General features: G+C 35.4%; 1 protein-coding gene across 6 annotated transcripts in view; it reads left to right on the forward strand.

Annotated features, from left to right (window-relative positions):
• Positions 1–18,322, forward strand: part of brm (ATP-dependent helicase brm) — a 677,861-nt gene that overhangs the window by 158,544 nt on the left and 500,995 nt on the right. For all 6 annotated transcript variants that reach the window (XM_090410652.1, XM_090410651.1, XM_090410655.1 and 3 more), the window contains 2 exons: positions 5,505–5,922; positions 16,282–16,408. In XM_090410652.1, the coding sequence (XP_090266778.1) occupies positions 5,505–5,922; positions 16,282–16,408 (545 nt within the window). The remainder of the gene's footprint in view (positions 1–5,504; positions 5,923–16,281; positions 16,409–18,322) is intronic.

Genomic DNA, 18,322 nt, shown 5'->3' on the forward strand with positions numbered 1-18,322 from the left:
CGTCTGTGTGTTTGGGGATTACCTCCTTTCTTATGTAAGAGGGACCGTGCTTCCTGGCTTGAGTGCCTGAAGTCTAGTTTATCGATTGTCTCCATCCATTTTTTCCCATCATGCTATATCAAGGCTATGTATTAATTCATCTGCATTTTTTGGTCTCCATTTTCTAAGCATTCCTGGTATAAGTTGTCACTTGTCTCATCCCACCCAGGGATCTACTCTTTACAGTATCCCCTAGGTATGGTCTTTTTAGCTGTTATTGTTGTTGAACACCATTTTTTGTTTATTGGACCAGATGGTCAAAGCTGCATAACTGAGAGGAGACCTCCACATAGTCTTTAAAGGAATGTGGAGAACTGACCAGGGCTTCTGACCTAACGTCCAATCCTCACCTTCTCATGACTGTTAAGTATCTACCTGGATGCTGAATGAACGACAATGGGCTGGCAACTTGGGATTTATAGGACCAAATTGCATTCTTATTGGCTTAAACCACAATATAAAATTATGGTACAACATGACAGAATTTCATGCTGGCTGGGGCAGTGCCTGATTAAAAAAGGGCCGCCGTTGTTTTTTTGCCAGGGAACCAGGGCGAATAGTGAAAAGTCGGCTACTGGAACAAATCCAGAAATACACCCCCAATTCAACATCAGAGTTCAAGATCGGTACTATCAACATAAGAAGCCTGAATGGCAAAGAAATGGAGCTAGCTGAGGAATTGGATAAGTACCAGATTGACATAATAGGAGTGACTGAAACAAAAAAGACAAAAACTGGTGAGATCTTTCTGAGCAATAAATACAAAATGTTATATTCAGGCAATGACAATCAAGGACAACAAGGAGTAGCTATAGTATTCAACACTGAATACGAGGCTATATCAAGTAGAGTGATGTGGGCCAATATCAGAATGAGTAACTGGCCAATGAGACTTATTTGTGTTTATGTTCCACAGAAAGTTCTGCTAAAGTAGAAGTGGATGAATTTTTTGAGGCTTTAGAGGAACCAACTGACACAGTGAAAAAAAGAAAAGTTGGTCCTTGTTGAGGATGTAAATAGCAGAGTAGGAAATGATTGTCAGCCATACACAGACATATTTTGGGAAAATTCGGAGAAAAGAGCAAAACTAATAATAATGGCAAATTCCTGTTGAATTTCTGCTCAGGACATGGACTGGTTATTACTAACACCATGTTCCAACATAAAAATATGCAGAAATTCACATGGAGAGAAGAGGCAAGGAATAAGAAAAGTCTCATTGACTATGTTATTGTTGATAGTGATGTTTTCTCTCTGGTGCAGGACACTAGAGTGTACAGAGGATTTGAAATTGGAAGTGATCACCATTTAGTCTTGAACAGGAAAAAATTGAATTTGATATTGAAAAGAATAACATGTAAGAATGTTTTAAAGCGAATAAAAGTTGAGCAGCTCTCAAATGTGAACTGTAGACTAAAATATACAAGCATTATTCAAGAAAAAATGAAAGATTTTGAGAACAGGAATCAAACCTTGGAGATTCAGTGGCAAGCTCTGAAGAAAACATTGATTGATTCAGTCAGAGAGGCATGTGGTGAGGTTGTCTGCAAGGATAGAAAAATCGGAACTGCTTTGTGGACACAGGAAGTTAAACAGGCAGTAAAAGAAAAGAAGAAAGCATATCAAAAGTTCCTGGCAAATAAGTCAGCTTGTGCTCTTAGCGAATACAGAGACAAATGTAAGAAAGCTAAACACTGTAAAACTAGCTAAGCAAAAGTCATGGGAAGACTTTGGTAAGAATAAAGAAAATAAATATCAAGAAGGTAGCAAGATATTCTGGAGGTTTGAAAAAGTTTAGGAATGGAGGAAAGAGTGCTATAAAAGGAATTAGAGATGATAAAGGTGACATGAAATACTGGAGAAAAGAATTATCCTTGATGTATTGAGTAATTACTTTGAAAAACTGCCTAATGAAACAAACAGTGATGGCAGCACAGTGATAAAAACCATCAGCAGATATGCAATCAGGAATGGAATACATATCCATACTTGAAGTAGAAAAATCCATCAAAAGCCTGAAATGTGGAAAGGCAGCAAGAGTAGATGATATTCAACCAGAAATGCTCAAGTATGGAGGTAAATAAATCTGACAGTGGCTGCACTGCATAGTTCAGAAGACCTGGACAGAGGGATGAATTCTGGATGATTGGAGTAGAGCTCTAATAGTACTAATAGTTCCTGGTAAGATTTATGCAAGTATACTTGAGAAACGGTTGAGAAGGATTGTGGAAGAAAAGCTTGGTGAAGAACAAGCTGGATTCAGGCCAAATAGAGGCTGTCAGGATCAGATCTTCACTTTACGACAAATAGTCGAGAAAGCATGGGAATATAACAAAGATCTGTATTTATGTTTTGTATATCTGGAAAAGGCACGTGTCGAGGTGCCAAGAGAGAAGCTATTTAAAATGCTACAGCTGTATTGTGTCAATGGGGCTTTATATCAAGCAATACTTAGTCTTTATTTGAGTTGTAAGTCAGCAGTTAGAACTGAAGGAAGCAAAGGAAGATGGTTTAATGTTAAATCTGGTGTCAGACAAGGATGTACATTATCCCTTCTGTTATTCATTATCTGTATGGATCACATTAAGAAGGAAAGTGGTATGAAACATGATATCAGACTTCGAGATGTTAATGTCAGCTCTTTGCTTTATGCAGATGATGTTATACTTCTAAATAAATCCGCTACAAGTTTGCAAGATTTCCTGACTAAATTGAATAACTGTTGTAATAGATATGGTATGAAGTTCAGCATTAAAAAAGACAAAGACAATGAAAATAGGTAGAATTGTTGAAAATGTCAACTGTGTTGTGAACGGGGAACCTGTGGAACAAGTAAAACATTTCAGCTACTTAGGCATGATTTTTTAATGAAGATGGTAAATTAAATATTGAAATAGATAACAGAATCAACTAAGCTGGTATGGTAGGAAGTCAAAAGACTAAATTAGCCGTATGTAACACAGTGTTCAAGCCAATTTTAACTTATGGATCTTAGAACTGGGTTAGAAATAAAACACTTGACCAAAGACTTGAGACTGCAGATATGGAATCCTGAGAAAGATTAGGGATGTGAACAGATGACATCAATGGCAATATCATATTAAAAACGGGGATATTAGGAAAGAACTTGATATTGTTAGCATCCAGGTATGTGTTAGCAGAACTAATCTCAGGTAGTATGGCCACTTAAACAGAATCGGAGAATAAAGATTAGTTAAAGAAGTGTTCTCTTCCAGGTTGGCATGAAAAATACCCAGAGGTCGACTAAGATGTAGGTGGATTGATACAGTAAAAAGTGCCTTAGAAGACGGAAATATAAGATCTGATAATTTTGGAGTCTTGACAGGTAGCAGATTTATTTGGAGGCAAATTGTAGATAGGAAGGTAGTGATGATTTAAGTTTTTCTTGTAAATCTGGTGTTAGACAAGGATGTACATTATCTCTACTGTTATTCATTATCTATATGGATCACATTATGAAGAAAAGCAGTGTTAAACCTGATTTCAAAATTGGAGATGTTAATCTCAGCTCACATTTTCGTACATCCCATGAGGGTACATGTCAGGAATTTGATGATGTACAGACATCACATTTTGATTTTGATACTCAATCCATTACAGCTTTGATTAGGGAAATAAAGTTCTTTGGGAAATGTAATTCATCCATGGCAATAAATAAATTATATATGTCTATGATATTATATATCTTTCTAAAATCTATGAAGATGTAGTGTTTTTAATTACAGATTCATTGCATTTTTCATTTATTATGTACCTTGAAAAGCTGGTCACTTGTGTATCTTTCTTGATGGAATTCGAGTCGATAGTTGTCAGTTGAATTCTCTACTTAGGCATAAGAGTCTTCTTAATAAAATGTTGGAGGGGAAACTTTTATAGGCAGTACATAATAGACTGAGGATTTTCCCCTATGAATGGAGCAGATCATTATATCGCATTTCTTATGGATGGGCATGCGATACTGAGATTCCATTACTCTGGGGCTATTTAATTAATCCTGAACCTGACAGTAAGTTGATACAGTTGTTTGAAATATTCTGTCCCTGCATTTACTTTCGTCACATCCATTCCTTATTGATCTTGAGTTTTCTAGTGGCTGCTTTTACTGTTGTCAGTGGTGGCTAAGCTAGAAGAAGTTTGTAACTGGACCATTTCTTCTATATCTTGACTCTATTTTATTCATATCATCCAGTTGATTAGATACATTAATCTTTCTATTATTTTCTCATTCTGAGAAGAATTAATACTATTAAAACTATGCCCATCTTGTTTCTGTATAATCTCCTAGAATGGGATTTTTTTTTTTTCCCCCTGTTATTGAGCTTTTGATAGTCAAATCAAAAACTTTTTAATAGTGTATCACCAGCTGAAGAAATGATAAAAAGAGCACATTACAGTATTTATATATCTTGCATTTAATCATTTTAGATGTTTCATAACATTGTGTTTAAGAAACAACGTGAACAAATATTTTCTTTAGTTATTATTTGTTTATTTAATTATTATTTTTTTTATTCACACTCTCAGAAATATATATGTAGATGAAATAAAATGCAGCATTCATATTCAGTATAGTGCATAGATCACTAAGCAAGACTCCTTGGCTCAAAATGATTTAAATTTACTATTTTACACCATTTTGGTAAATTTTAGTTTGCAATTCGCTTTTGACACAAGATGCTGTTGTATCTACTTGCTTGGTACTAACATCAGACGGCTATCTATTTATGAGGATCCAGTTTATTTCAAAACCCTCTAATTATAATAACCTACCCAGCTGCAAAAGATAAAATTATATACTATATATTGAAAGGCATTTATGCAAGACATGCCTTGAAGATGTCTTTGCTTGTGATGTGCAGTATGCTATTGCATATATTGAAACTTCATTTTCCTAAAAAGTAAAGTAATTTTGTAATGTCACTTACGAAAAGTTGTAAACTTATAGCATGCATTAGTGTTTTGATTGTACTATAGGTTTGGTTAATCCAGAAATCTGCTTTTTAACCAAATATGGCATTATTTTCAAGCTACATCAGGCCTACGTTGGATAGGTACTGGGCAAAGAAAATTTAATGTGCCACCTGAAGACTACACATATCACTGATATATTGAAATTTGAGCCACCACACAGCCTTTTTAGTTGGAAATCACTGAGAGTACCATTCACTAACCAGGCTAGAGAGAGAGAGAGAAATGCCTCTGAACGGGGATGCTTTAGTTTTTTCTTAGCAAATATGAAAAATATGCTATTTCTTCTCAATATAGAAATCACCAAGCAAGAAATCTTCATTGGCTCAAAATAGTTCAGGTAAACATATACATGAATAACTGTCAAAAATAATTAATAAAATAATTATCTTAGAAAGGGGAGGAAGAGCAAGAGATTGGATAAGTTAGATATTTGTATCGTAGTTAATATATGCTTTTTATTATTATTTTTTAAGGTGCTCCATCACCAGTGCAGCCAACAATGCGCACTTCAGGACCTCCAAACCAGCCCCCATCTCAGAATCATGGAACTCCAGTTATGAGCCAGCAGATGATTAATCAGTCAGTCCATGGGCATATGGGACCATCATCAATGCTTCCACCTTCCCAGCCAACAACTCAAAGCTCGTTGCATCCTCAGCATTCTCAAATAACAGGCCATCCTGGACAGATAACTGCTATATCCTCACAACAGTCAGGCACACCACAAGGGCCTAATACTCAGACTCGTGGGCAGCAGATTCCATCCAGTGGACAGCCAGTTCCAATTCCCACCATGATGCAAATGCAACAGCAGAAACAAAATCGTATTACACCTATTGCCAAGCCCCAAGGCATCGATCCAGTTGAAGTATTAAAAGAAAGAGAAAATAGGTAACTCATTTGGAAATATGTATAGTGGCATTAGAAACTCATATAAAATTTAAGGAATTGCTTGCAGCTTTATATTTAGGCATCTTAGTTTTAAACTTATTTTTAGCATATTTTATGTATGTGTTAATCTTCATGATATTTATGAAAAACGAATTATAAACATGGAGCCCTTCTTCTTTGATAATGTTAATCTTATATATTAAGAATTATTTTAGCACATTTATTAAATTCCAAGTTTTTGCTCATATTCATTTTTTATTTTTATTCATTTTTATTTCTTCAGTTTATAGCATACCTTTCAGCTTACCTGATTTTTGATTGCACTGTTTGTTTAGGATAGTTTCTTTTTTCTTCTGCTTCTTCACAAATAATTTTAAAATGACAAGTAAGATTTAACTTTTCTAAAGAATTTTTGTGACTCTCAGTTGGCAGCACCTTGAATTCACTATAGCACCTTATCTTAATACTTTGTTGCTATCTACCAGCATAATTCAGTTATCAGAATTTTGTTGTGTATGACTGACCTAAATGTGCTTTTCTTTTCCCCCTCTCAATTCAAATTGAATACATGGTAGAAGAAATAAATTTTATTAAAACCACTTGCTTGTCTACTGGCATTAGCTGATTGCTTTCCCACGAGGTCATTAATGGTTATAGAGCTTCTCCACTGCTTACTTCCCAGGATGTTAAACAACCTTATGTGAAGGTTGTTCCTATGAAGATTATCAAACTACTTAGGTCTGCTGAGCATAGTGTGACTTTTTGCTTGATAAATAAACTTTCTTCCTTGTAGTTTCTACATCCCCCCCCCTCCTCCTCCCCAATGTTTAACAAATCTGCTACTTGTGGGTTATCTTACTTCAGCAAAATTTCCAAGTCTTTAGTAGTTTGTGATGATAATTTTGACTGCATTAGATTCCATGAACCAGAAAAATCAGGACTTGCTGAACATGCCATCTCCATCAAACATCAGATATTTTGAAAGACTAACAGAAAAGTGTTTTCTTATAGAATGATTGTATAAAGAAAGCCTGAAACCTTATTTCATTATCCCAGTCTGAATATAAATGGACTGGATTATTCCCCTTATGTGAAATCATTGTTCTTCATACATCCTGCCATAGTCAGTAGTTTTCTATATAATGAGTGTCCCAAAATTCACGCAAGATTTAAATTTAGTGCCATTTGTGCGGTAAAGTGTTGCCAACGAGAAAGAAAAGACAGCGTGACAGCTGACAGTTCAGGGTTATTAAAAATGGAGTGCTACACGAAAGAACAATGCATTTTCATTGTTGAGCAACATTTTAAAAATAATAAAGGTTTGGCAGCTACAGTTCGCAATTTTCGTACAAAATATGGTCAGAATAGTGATTTAACTTCATCAACTGTGAAAAGATTAATTAAAAAATTCAAGGAAACTGGATCAATTAGTGATCTTATACACTCTGGCCGTCCTTCAACAAGTCGTTCAACAGAAAACATCGAAGCAGTTCGTGAGAGTGTTGCTGAGAGTCCAGGAACATCAATTCGGCACCGTGGTCTTGAATTGGGCATTTCGAGAAGCTCTCTACAGCATATTCTCACGAAAGATTTGCATCTTTATGCTTACAAAGTTCAGTTGACTCAAGAACTGAAGCCTACTGATCACACACAGCGAAGAGAGTTCGTTGAATGGATTATGGAACAACAACAAGTGGATGCTTATTTTTCGAACAAAATCATCTTCAGCGATGAGGCTCATTTTCATCTTGATGGCTTCGTTAATCGACAAAATTGTCGCATTTGGGGTTCAGAAAATCCACAAGTGATTGTTGAGAAACAAATGCATCCACAACATGTCACTGTTTGGTGCGGATTTTGGCCTGGAGGCATCATCGGTCCATTCTTCTTCGAAAATGCTGCTGGTAAGGCAATAACAGTTAATGGTGCTCACTATCGCAACATGATAATCCAGTTTTTTGTGCCTAAATTACAAGATGTGAATGTGGATGACGTGGTTTCAACAAGATGGTGCCACATGCCATACAGCCCGAGAAACAATTCAATTACTGCATGAGTCATTTCCTGGTCGTGTAATTTCCCATTTTGGTGATCAGAATTGGCCGGCCAGATCATGCGACTTAATGCCATTGAATTTTTTTCTTTGGGGTTTTTTGAAGTCTAAGGTTTATGCCAACAAGCCCACAACCAACCTTCTTTGAAGGAGGAAATTGAGCGCTGTATCAACGAAATTCAGCCACATTTATGCAAAACGGTCATGGAAAATTTCGACAAAAGAGTGTGTATGTGCCAGCAAAGCCGTGGAGGCCATTTACCCGATATGCTATTCCATGCATAACCCTATACTGTATACTTTATGAATCAATAAGAAATTACAATTTTTAATTAAAAACCTGTGTTTTCTATCAAAATTACTTCTTGCGTGAATTTTAGGATACCCTGTATATATATACACACTATGTTGACAAAACTATTTGACACCTTATGTGCCATGCAAATTTCAGATCATACCACACTCAAATATTCAGGGAGTGTCTGCATAAGTCTAAAAGGTTGGATGTTTTGTACTGTACTCGATATCAAGATACCATGTTCAGCTGAACTGACAGTCTTCCAACATGGGATGGTAGTTGGGTGTCACATCAGTGGTGTCTTTCTGTCCATGACATTGTTATCTGTAATGTTCAAGTATCCCACATATTATTGTGGGATACCTAAGTGGCAGTCCTTGCAGTCAACTTGGAAAATGTTGCAGGGACATGTGGAAGTACTTGTATTTCATGCTGAAATTTCAAAATTTCATGGGCTTTGCCCAATTAAACAGGCCCCCCCCCCCATTGTTTTTCTCAGAGAACCAGAGTGAACCACACAAAGTCATCTACTGGAACAAATCCCAGATCACATCCCAACTCTACATCAGCAGAGCTCAAGATTGGTACTATCGATTGAAAAGAAATGAAGTAGCAGAAGGATTGGATAAGAACCAGATCGAAATAATAGGCATGACTGAATCAAAGAAGACAAAAACAGATGAGATCTTTCTAAGCCACAAATACAAAATGTTATATATCAGGCAATAACAGGCAGGGAAAAGAAGGAAGGAATAGCCTTATATTCAACACTGAATGAGAGGATAATCTTCCTGAATGGCAGGCAATATCAAGTAAGAGTGATGTGGGCAAATATCAGAATGAGAAACTGGACAATGAGGCATTTGTGCCTGTGGTCCCACAGAAGGTTCTACCAAAGAAGAAATGGAGGAATCTTTCAAGACATTAGAGAAGGCAGCTGACACAATGAAAAAGGAAAAGTTGGTTCTTGTTGGAGACCTAAACATCAGAATAGGAAATGATTACCAGGCATATAGAAATGCTTTGGGAAAAGAGCAAAGCTTATAATAATGGTAAGTGCCTGCTGGATTTCTGTTCAAGTCATGGACTAGTTATTACTAACACCATGTTCCAACATAAACATGTGCACAAATTCACACGGAGAGAAGATGCAAGAAATATGAAAAGTCTCATTGATTATATTGTAGTGTTAGTGATGTTTAACCGTACCAGGACACACGAGTGTACAGAGGATTTGAAATAGGAAGTGATCACTATTTAGTTTTAAGCAGGGTGAAATTTAATTTCATATTGAAAAGAAGAGTGTTTAAGAAAATTTTAAACTAAATTCAGGTTGAGTAGCTTCCAGAGGTGAACTGTAGATGCAAATACACAAATTTCTTGCATTCTTCTTGGCAGATGTTTGCAGATATCCCAATTTGACCATGATAATATAATTTGCAAGAACAGGAACCTTGTAAACAGATTGAACAGAGAATGGAGAGTAGATCCTTAAGAGAGCAGATAAGGACAGCCAGCTTTAGATGAGGTTTGAGGTTTGTATAAATACAGAGTTTATATTTTTTTAGAGTTCTGGCTATTTTTTTCTGAGGTACTCCAGATATAGGGAATAGTAATAGCATTACTGTAGTCTGTTTGTCCAGAGCAATGTGAAGAGAAGGGGAGGGAGGAAAAACCAGTTCATTAATCTTTTTAGCATTGTAGCCACTGGACAGGAAGATTTGGTGAGGCTCTCTTGAGAAGGATTTCGATAAAAATGTACTGTCGAGAGAGGGGGAATGGGTAAGTTCATGTTTATTTATCTATCTTTGTGGGTGGATTTTCTGTAAACTTAGAAAGAAAGGGTGACATTGGAAAGATTCTTGATTAGAGTATCTAGGAAAGGAAGGCTGTTATTTTATTTTTCTGGTGAACTGGATTCTGGGCTGCTGGCTGTTGAGGTGGAAAGGAAGGAGTCATATGGCCAAATATGGAACACATTATCAGTATCAAGGGTATGTTTTTTCAAAGAGAGAGCCCATGGCTGCACATTCTGTCTGTTTGTGTATGTACATAAAGAAAGGCTTAGGTGTTGTTCATTATTCATAATAAAGCTTAATGGTATAACTAACACCAGCAGGAAAAAATACATTTATTAAACTCACTAATATTTCACTGGTTTTCTATCCAGCATCATCAGAGCACAATGATAACAGTGACAGGCATATAGTACTAAACCAAGTAATTGTAGAAACAATTTAAATTGTAACTGATACCTAATGTCCTTACTTCAGAAGCCTGGCTATGCAGCTATCATTTTAAAACCTAATAGCCAGACTTCTCTGAAAACTTCGTAGTCATCTGACCCTGTAATTACACCATGTAAGGACATTAGGTGTTAGTTACAATTTAAATTGTTTCTACAATTACTTGGTTTAGTGCTGTGTGCTCTGATGATGCTGGGTAGAAAATCAGTGAAATATTAGTGAGTTTAATAAATGTATTTTTTCCTCTTGGTGTTAGTTATACCATTAAGCTTTATTATGGAGGTTTATGTATAGTATCCTTCCAAGAGAAGTAGCCAGCATAGATGATAAAATTAAAAATATCAATGATATTGGGGGAGGGGGAAGAATTTTTCAATATATGCCAGAAAAGGGGATATTGGTAAATAAAGTGCTGACTTCAAGCTCACCGAGATATCATTATTATTTCAAACTAAATTTTGAATTAAAGATTTGAAATTAATTGGAATTTTTATTATAAATAGCCAGAACTCTAAAAAAATATAATCTCTGTACTGCTTTCAAATCTCAATTGATGCTGGTTGTCCTTATCTGCTTTTCTAAGGATCTACTCCCTCCCCCCTCTCTGTTCCAGATGTTTACAAGGTTTCTTGTTCTTGCAGATTATCTTATTATGATCATACTGGAAGTTCTCCCAACATCTGCCTAGAAGAACACAAGAAATATATCTGCCACCATAAGTATGGTCAGTGTGGTCTAGCTGACCATGCTTTGGACACCTTGCATAGAAGCAAATTGAAGAAAACTACTATACTTCATTGCAACAAATTGTCATATAAATTTAACTTTCTTGAATCAGCAGCTTGTTAAACCGATTCACAAGTTAAAACTGGTTTGAACACTGTCTTGTATACAGCTAATTTAATGTCTTGATAAATATTATTATTATTATTACATTGGGGAGCCCAATGACTCAACGAGGGAGGGCACCTACTCTATAACTTTCTGTCTCCACCACTCACGATCCACTGACTACAATGAACCGCAACTACCATCATCATCTACACCAATGCCATCTAAATGCTAACCACTCAGCCAACCATGCTGGCTATGTGGTTATGCTAAACTTCCCAAGAATTCGGAAACTAATTCTTAGGCATCTCACCTAACAGCAATCCAACAGCATCTACGGAGGGTGCCTCTCTTTGGACTTTAAGGCTTTTATGTCTAGTTTTTTTACACTTATTATTTTGAGTGTTTTTTTTTTTTGTGTGTTTGTGTGTGTTTCTATAATTTTGAGACTGTATCCTTGATGATGTCTCTGTGACAGAATGAAATATAAGATCTAATAATCTTGTGTTTTATTGTCCTCTGTGCTATATTCATTCCATTAAACCTAATAATGAGTTTAAACCAGCACATAAGCCTAAACGCTAGAACTTTTTTCCTAATTTTTCTATTAAAAATGGTCTAATTGAAAGGACTCCACAAAATTTAATAGTGATCCTAAATTCCTGATCCATTTCATTAAATTTCAGTGAGACAGGAATAAATTGATATCATTTTGGATTGTTTTGATAAAGAAGATAGTGCAGTTATATCAAAAAAAAAAAAAAAAAGCAAAATTTTTTTCTTTTTATCTTTCAGAGTTTTTTTGCCAATAAAAATCAAAATCAAATTGCAGTTTGTAACTGCAGTATGCCATACCCACTACACAAAATGGATATTGCAAGAGCTAATGCTTATAACATTGCTTGCATACAGTATAGGTTGAAATTGTGTACACCACAATTTCTGACTATCAGTATTATGTTATTTTTCACATTAGTGTTTTAAGTGCTGTCAAAAAAAAATCTCGATATCTGTGATCAAGTTACATTATTCAAAAAAAGGATCGATGAGTAGTGTTAACACATTTGTAAATATTTGTTGAGTGTATCAAAACTTTAATGCTTTTATTCAGTTTTCACCCTCTGTTATCCTGACAAGTGTGTTTTCCCTAGTTTTTTGCCTAGTTTCTATATTACAAATGATGAGAATGAAAGAAACCAAAATTAAACGGTATTTTGATGAAAATCCTAAATATGACATGTCATTGAATTCTACCTAGCTGATACAGAATTGTTTTGTTTAAGTCATATTGTCACATTCATCATCATCAAATTCCTGATGTATACCCTTAAGGGAGATACTATAAGAGCATAGTAACAGGATACTATAATAGTACTACATTAAGAATTTACATTATTAATGCAGTAATTTCCTATTGACCGTTTTCTTCCAAATTAATCTTTTTCCTGTCAGGAGTCCAGTATTGTCAGCTTTATATTTTGGTCTTCTAGTGTACTGTTATTCCACCGTTATTTTGATCTTCCTCTGGATCTTTTTCCTGATATAATTGGCATAACACCTGCTTTGCTAGTATTTCCTGTCTTGTTTTTTTTAAAGTGATTATTGCCACCACATAAGATTTGTTTTGCTCACATGTTTCTGAATGCTAACAAGGTCAAGTTCCTTCCTTGTAACTTAATTTTTAATATGAAACTGCCATTGATACCATATATATTTACTTCCCTAATTTTTTAACAGTTGAAAGATGTGTTATCTTTGAACTGTTTTTCTTCTAACTCTGTCTCATATCACTAAGTTAAATCTGTCTTGAATACTCTTATGTGCTACTAGTTTAATGTTCTGATTATTTCTCTCTATCCCATATAAATTTATTCATTTGACTCCTCACCATACCAGCTGATTCTGTTGTTTATTTTCATATTAAATTTGCCATTTTCACTAATAATTGTATATAAATAGCTGAAATATATTACTTGTTGTATAGTTTTTCAATTTAAAATGTAGTTGAAATTTTCTCGTTCATGCCTGTTTTCATAGTTTTGGTCTTTTTATTCCAGACTTTCGTGCCATATTTGTCATAGTAGTTAACTCAATTTAGTTAAGGAATCCTGCAAACTTGTACTAGATTTATTTAGGAATATAATATTTATATAATGTACAGAGCTGAGATTAATATTTCTAGTTTTGATATTGGGTTGAATGCTACTTTCGTTCATAATGTGATCCATATATAGGTGATGAATAATGAAGATAGTGTGCACCCCTGTCTTACTCCTGATTTTACATCAAGCCACATTTCCATTTTTTCAATTCTAACTGCTGATGTAAAACTTAAATACAGATTGTGTATTGTTCAGTACGATATCCCATTTACACCATATAATTGTAGAGATTTGAATAACTTTTCTCTTGGTACTTTATCTTATGCCTTTTCCAGATCTACAAGACTGATTCTTGTTAAATACAGATTCTTGTTAAATTTCTATGATTTCAACTATTCATCTTAAAGATGTTGGAAGTTTTTTCCCACTTGGTTAGACTATAATAAATTTAGTTTAATGCTTTATCCAAGTGTAAGAAAACAAAGTTTGCGCCTGAAGTATCTTCAGGACTGAGGGCAACTCGTGGTAAAGGTGGACCAAGCTCTCATCACTCCTTGTCTTAGTATCTCCCACAATGCAAAGCACATCTCCTTGCAGACCTGTATAATGCTATGCATTAAGGGAAGGGCCAATAATAACAGACTGGTTTTGACCTTTATTATTGAAGTCTCGTCAGTGGGAGACCAGACCCAGAGGCAATACGAGTTGCTAAAAGGTGTCTCACCTTATTAATAAATTACTCTGGATTTAGAGAAAGATGCTGGAAGTTTTTTCCCACTCGGTTAGACTATAATAAATTTAGTTTAATCCTTTATCCAAGTGTAAACATAGCTGAAGTCTTACTTCAGGTGAAAACTTTGTTTACTTACACTTGGATAAAGGATTAAACTAAATTTATTAGTCGAACCAAGTGGGGGAAAAACTTCCAACATCTTTCTCTAAACTCAGAGTAATTTAATAATAAAGTGAGACACCTTTTGGCAACTGGTATAGGTAAAGATGACGTCTCCATTACTTCCACCTGGTATCACCACTTTCGGGTCTGGCTCCCACTAACGAGACCTCAATAAAGGTCGAACCCGGTCTGGGTAGTGGCCCTTCACTTAATGCATATTATTATACATGTCTGCAAGGAGATGTGCTTTGCATTATGGGAAATACTAAGACTAGGAGTGATGAGAGCTTGGTCCACCTTTACCACAAGTTGCCTCAGTTCTGAAGATACTTCAAGTGCAAACTTTGTTTGCTTACACTTGGATAAAGGATTGAACTAAATTTAGTATAGTCTAACCAAGTGGGAAAAAACTTCCAACATCTTTCTCTAAATCCAGAGTAATTTAATAATAAGGTGAGACACCTTTTGGCAACTCGTATTGGTAGAGATGACTTCTCCATTACTTCCACCTTGGTATCACCAGTGACGAGACCTCAATAAAGGTCAAAACTGGTTGGAAGCTTGGGTGATGAATGGCAATTCTTTAGCCCATGAAGTTTTAACTGAGGCTCGGCTGTTGCTGTCAACCAGGTCCTGGGTGTGTGTGTGGGGGGGGGTAAGGATTGGCAATGCTGTAGCCTGTGAAGTTAACTGAGTACAGCTGTTGCTGTTATCCCTCGGATGAGATGTGAGCAAATAAGCAAATGAGTGGCTGTGCTCGGTGGTGGGGTGAGCCTGCCACAGTGTAGAACCAACTGACTCTTAGAGTTCTCATTGGCAGGGTGAGCCTGTTACTGAGGGGAACAATGCTGAGTTTTTGGAGTTTGACCTGTACTTGAACATTCAGTAAAGGTCGAACCCGGTCTGGGTAGTGGCTCTTCCCTTAATGCATAGCATTATACATGTCCACAAGGAGATGTGCTTTGCATTATGGGAGATACTAAGACTAGGAGTGATGAGAGCTTGGTCCACCTTTACCACGAGTTGCCTCAGTCCTGAAGATACATCAGGTGCAAACTTTGTTTGCTTACACTTGGATAAAGGATTAAACTAAATTTATTATATTCATCTGAAAGTGGAAATTCAATCTTAACAACCTCTGTTCGGCAGAAGCCAAATAAATTATTGAAGTTTCTCTTCAATGATTTATCTGCCTCTTCTCTGATGTGCTTATACAAATCTTACTTGGAGCCCTCAGTAGTCAAATTCCTTTGTAATTTTCACATTTGGTTTTATTTCTTCTTTTATAGATGAGTACTATGAGAGCTCTACTGCAATCATCTGGAATTTTATCTTCACTTTTATGCTTCCTTACTTGAGTATTTTTGATTGAATATCATCTACTCCAGCTGCCTTTCCACATTTCAGTTTGTGACTTTTTCTACCTCAAGTATTGATATGTATTCTTGATTGACTTCTTGGAAATCAATCTTTCAAAATAATTACTCTTGGATTCCTTTCACATTATCAACCTTTGCCATTAAAAATTCTCTGAACTGAAACTATGTGGGTAACTTTTTGTATGTCTGACCTTAATCCTAAATTTTATTACGTCTCTCCAGCCAAATTGGCATTATTGCAGAATGGCATTTGATCATAATTATTTCATGATCATCATAATTATCATAATAATATAAATATTAAGCAAAATATTTGTAAGGATTACAAGTACCAAATTTGGTCCAGCCTGAATTCAAGAATACTTGCTTACAGATAAATAGACAAACAAAACATACCACAGATTTCATTCAACACAACAACTGAATTATAAATAGCACAAAGACTACTACTAATATATTTTAATATAGACTCTTGGAATGATAAATGATCTGAACTCTCTTAGCAGTGTAGAGTAAATTATGAAATATATAGATCAATCTGATTTGTTTTGGTAGGTTGACATCACGTGTTGCTCATCGTATTGAGGAACTAACCAATTTGCCTGCTAACTTACCAGAAGATTTGCGTAATAAAGCCATGATTGAATTGAGAGCTTTACGACTCTTGAACTTTCAAAGACAGGTAAGATGTTTATTTCTATCAAAATTTCAGTGTATGATTCATTGCTCATTTATTCAGCTTTTCTTATTAATAATCCTCAATATTTCATCTTTAAGGTTTGTAATGCAGTACTTCGAAGATAAGTATTGCATTATGTAATAGCGTTTTGATAGTGTCTGATGGCCAAGAAGTGACAGGCTTAAGTAATTTAACAGTTTTATTTTTAATCTTGTTAGTTGATTTATATGTTGATAAGTGTTGGTGTTAGAGACTAATTGATTCATCTGATGAAGATAAGTTAATTGATTTAAAATAGCCATAGCATTATTTTTGTCAGCCGTTGTGATAACTATATCCTTATTAGCTTTTAATGATTTCATGGTTGCTAGTTCTGTTTTTGTGAGATTGCTTAATGCTTTGGTATTTGGTATTATTATTGAACGTTAAAAATTTCTAAATGAAACTTTTATTTTAGAAATGAAATCTGAGGTGTTTTTTTTTTTTTAAATAAAATCTCCTGTCAATGTGGGATCCAATAATTTGGATGAACAAGATGAACCACCATTACTAGGAACATAAAAATATATTCGGGTCCTTCCTCTTTATACATATATTAGACCTAGTGGCTTGTTACATTTGTATTAGACATGGCCTATTACGATTTGAAACCGCGATCGCCCTGAGGATAAGGTGGTTAACCCTCTGCCTCCCGGTGTGTGCTGTCTGTAGATGCGTGTGTTCATGGGGCCAGTTTTCCTGTTCTGGGGGACAAAAAAAACAGAGTTTCTGGGTGGAAAAAAACCCCTACCTCCATATGAGACAGGCTATCTCACCTTGAGTTGAAAGAGACCAGATAAAGGTTCCTCACGTCTTGGATGGGAATTGAACTCAGGTCTTTCTGACCAAAGGGCTTCATCTGTACAGACTGAGCTACAGAGGCCCATATATATATATATTTGGGTAGGATATCTAAAAAAAAGTGGACTAGCCCAACATGCCTTAGATGAAGACCATTTCCTCACATGAAAAAAAAAAGCAAAGCTACTACATAGATCCTGGTTTAAATCACAAACATTGTTCCTAGAAGCAGCACATGCACTACAAAACCTGTTGAACTGTAACAGAAATAATGATATAATTCTATACAAATTTTGGCACACACTGCCCATCAGCAGTAATCACGAAACATCACCGTAGGAAATGCACGGAAATGCACATGACTTTCCTTGTTCTGGAAGGCATTTTAATCCTAGACTCTGAGTGTGTATCTTGAAAATGCCTGTGATCATGCTATCTTGAGCTAGTGAAATGTCAGGTTGTAAATACTTAATTTAGTTATTAAATTGGCTATTGAATTCTTCTTTCTATTTAGTTCATTTCAGTAATTTCAATATGAATGACTTATCTGTCAATCCATTTCTATATATAAGTTCTTACCAACTTCTCTAAAATCTTCATATTGATATCTTCTTCATTTTATCATAATCCCCCCCCCCCCCCTCATCATATTCATTATAATCATATACCATTACTGTAGAGATTCTGATAGATCAGTAATTAGATGCATTAGTTTTTGCACAACTGTTGTGCAACTGGATTATAATACATTCTTTCCCTTCCTATGGGATCTTTCCTTAACCGAGGCCCAAATCAGTTGCCTCACTAATTTGGTTGAATATTCCTTGTGTGCTTGATATCCCATCTGTGTCTTTTGCTGAATTCTTATCCAGGTCATGCAAGAGCTCTAGAACTTGTATCTCTTCATTAGATGATGTAGCAGTAGTACTGTGTTGATGGATTTTAGAATAGTGAGTACTCATTTGAACATTCACATTTGCTTTTGACATAAAGGTACTGTCTATATTCAGTAAAGTCATTCTTCCACCACTCTTTCTTTTACTTGAACCATAATGATAAAATTCTTCTAGTTGTCCT

Source organism: Typopeltis vanoorti, chromosome 20, assembly GCF_054136105.1.
Source record: "Typopeltis vanoorti isolate ZY-2024b chromosome 20, IOZ_Tvanoo_1.0, whole genome shotgun sequence".
NCBI classification, from domain to species: domain Eukaryota; kingdom Metazoa; phylum Arthropoda; class Arachnida; order Uropygi; family Thelyphonidae; genus Typopeltis; species Typopeltis vanoorti.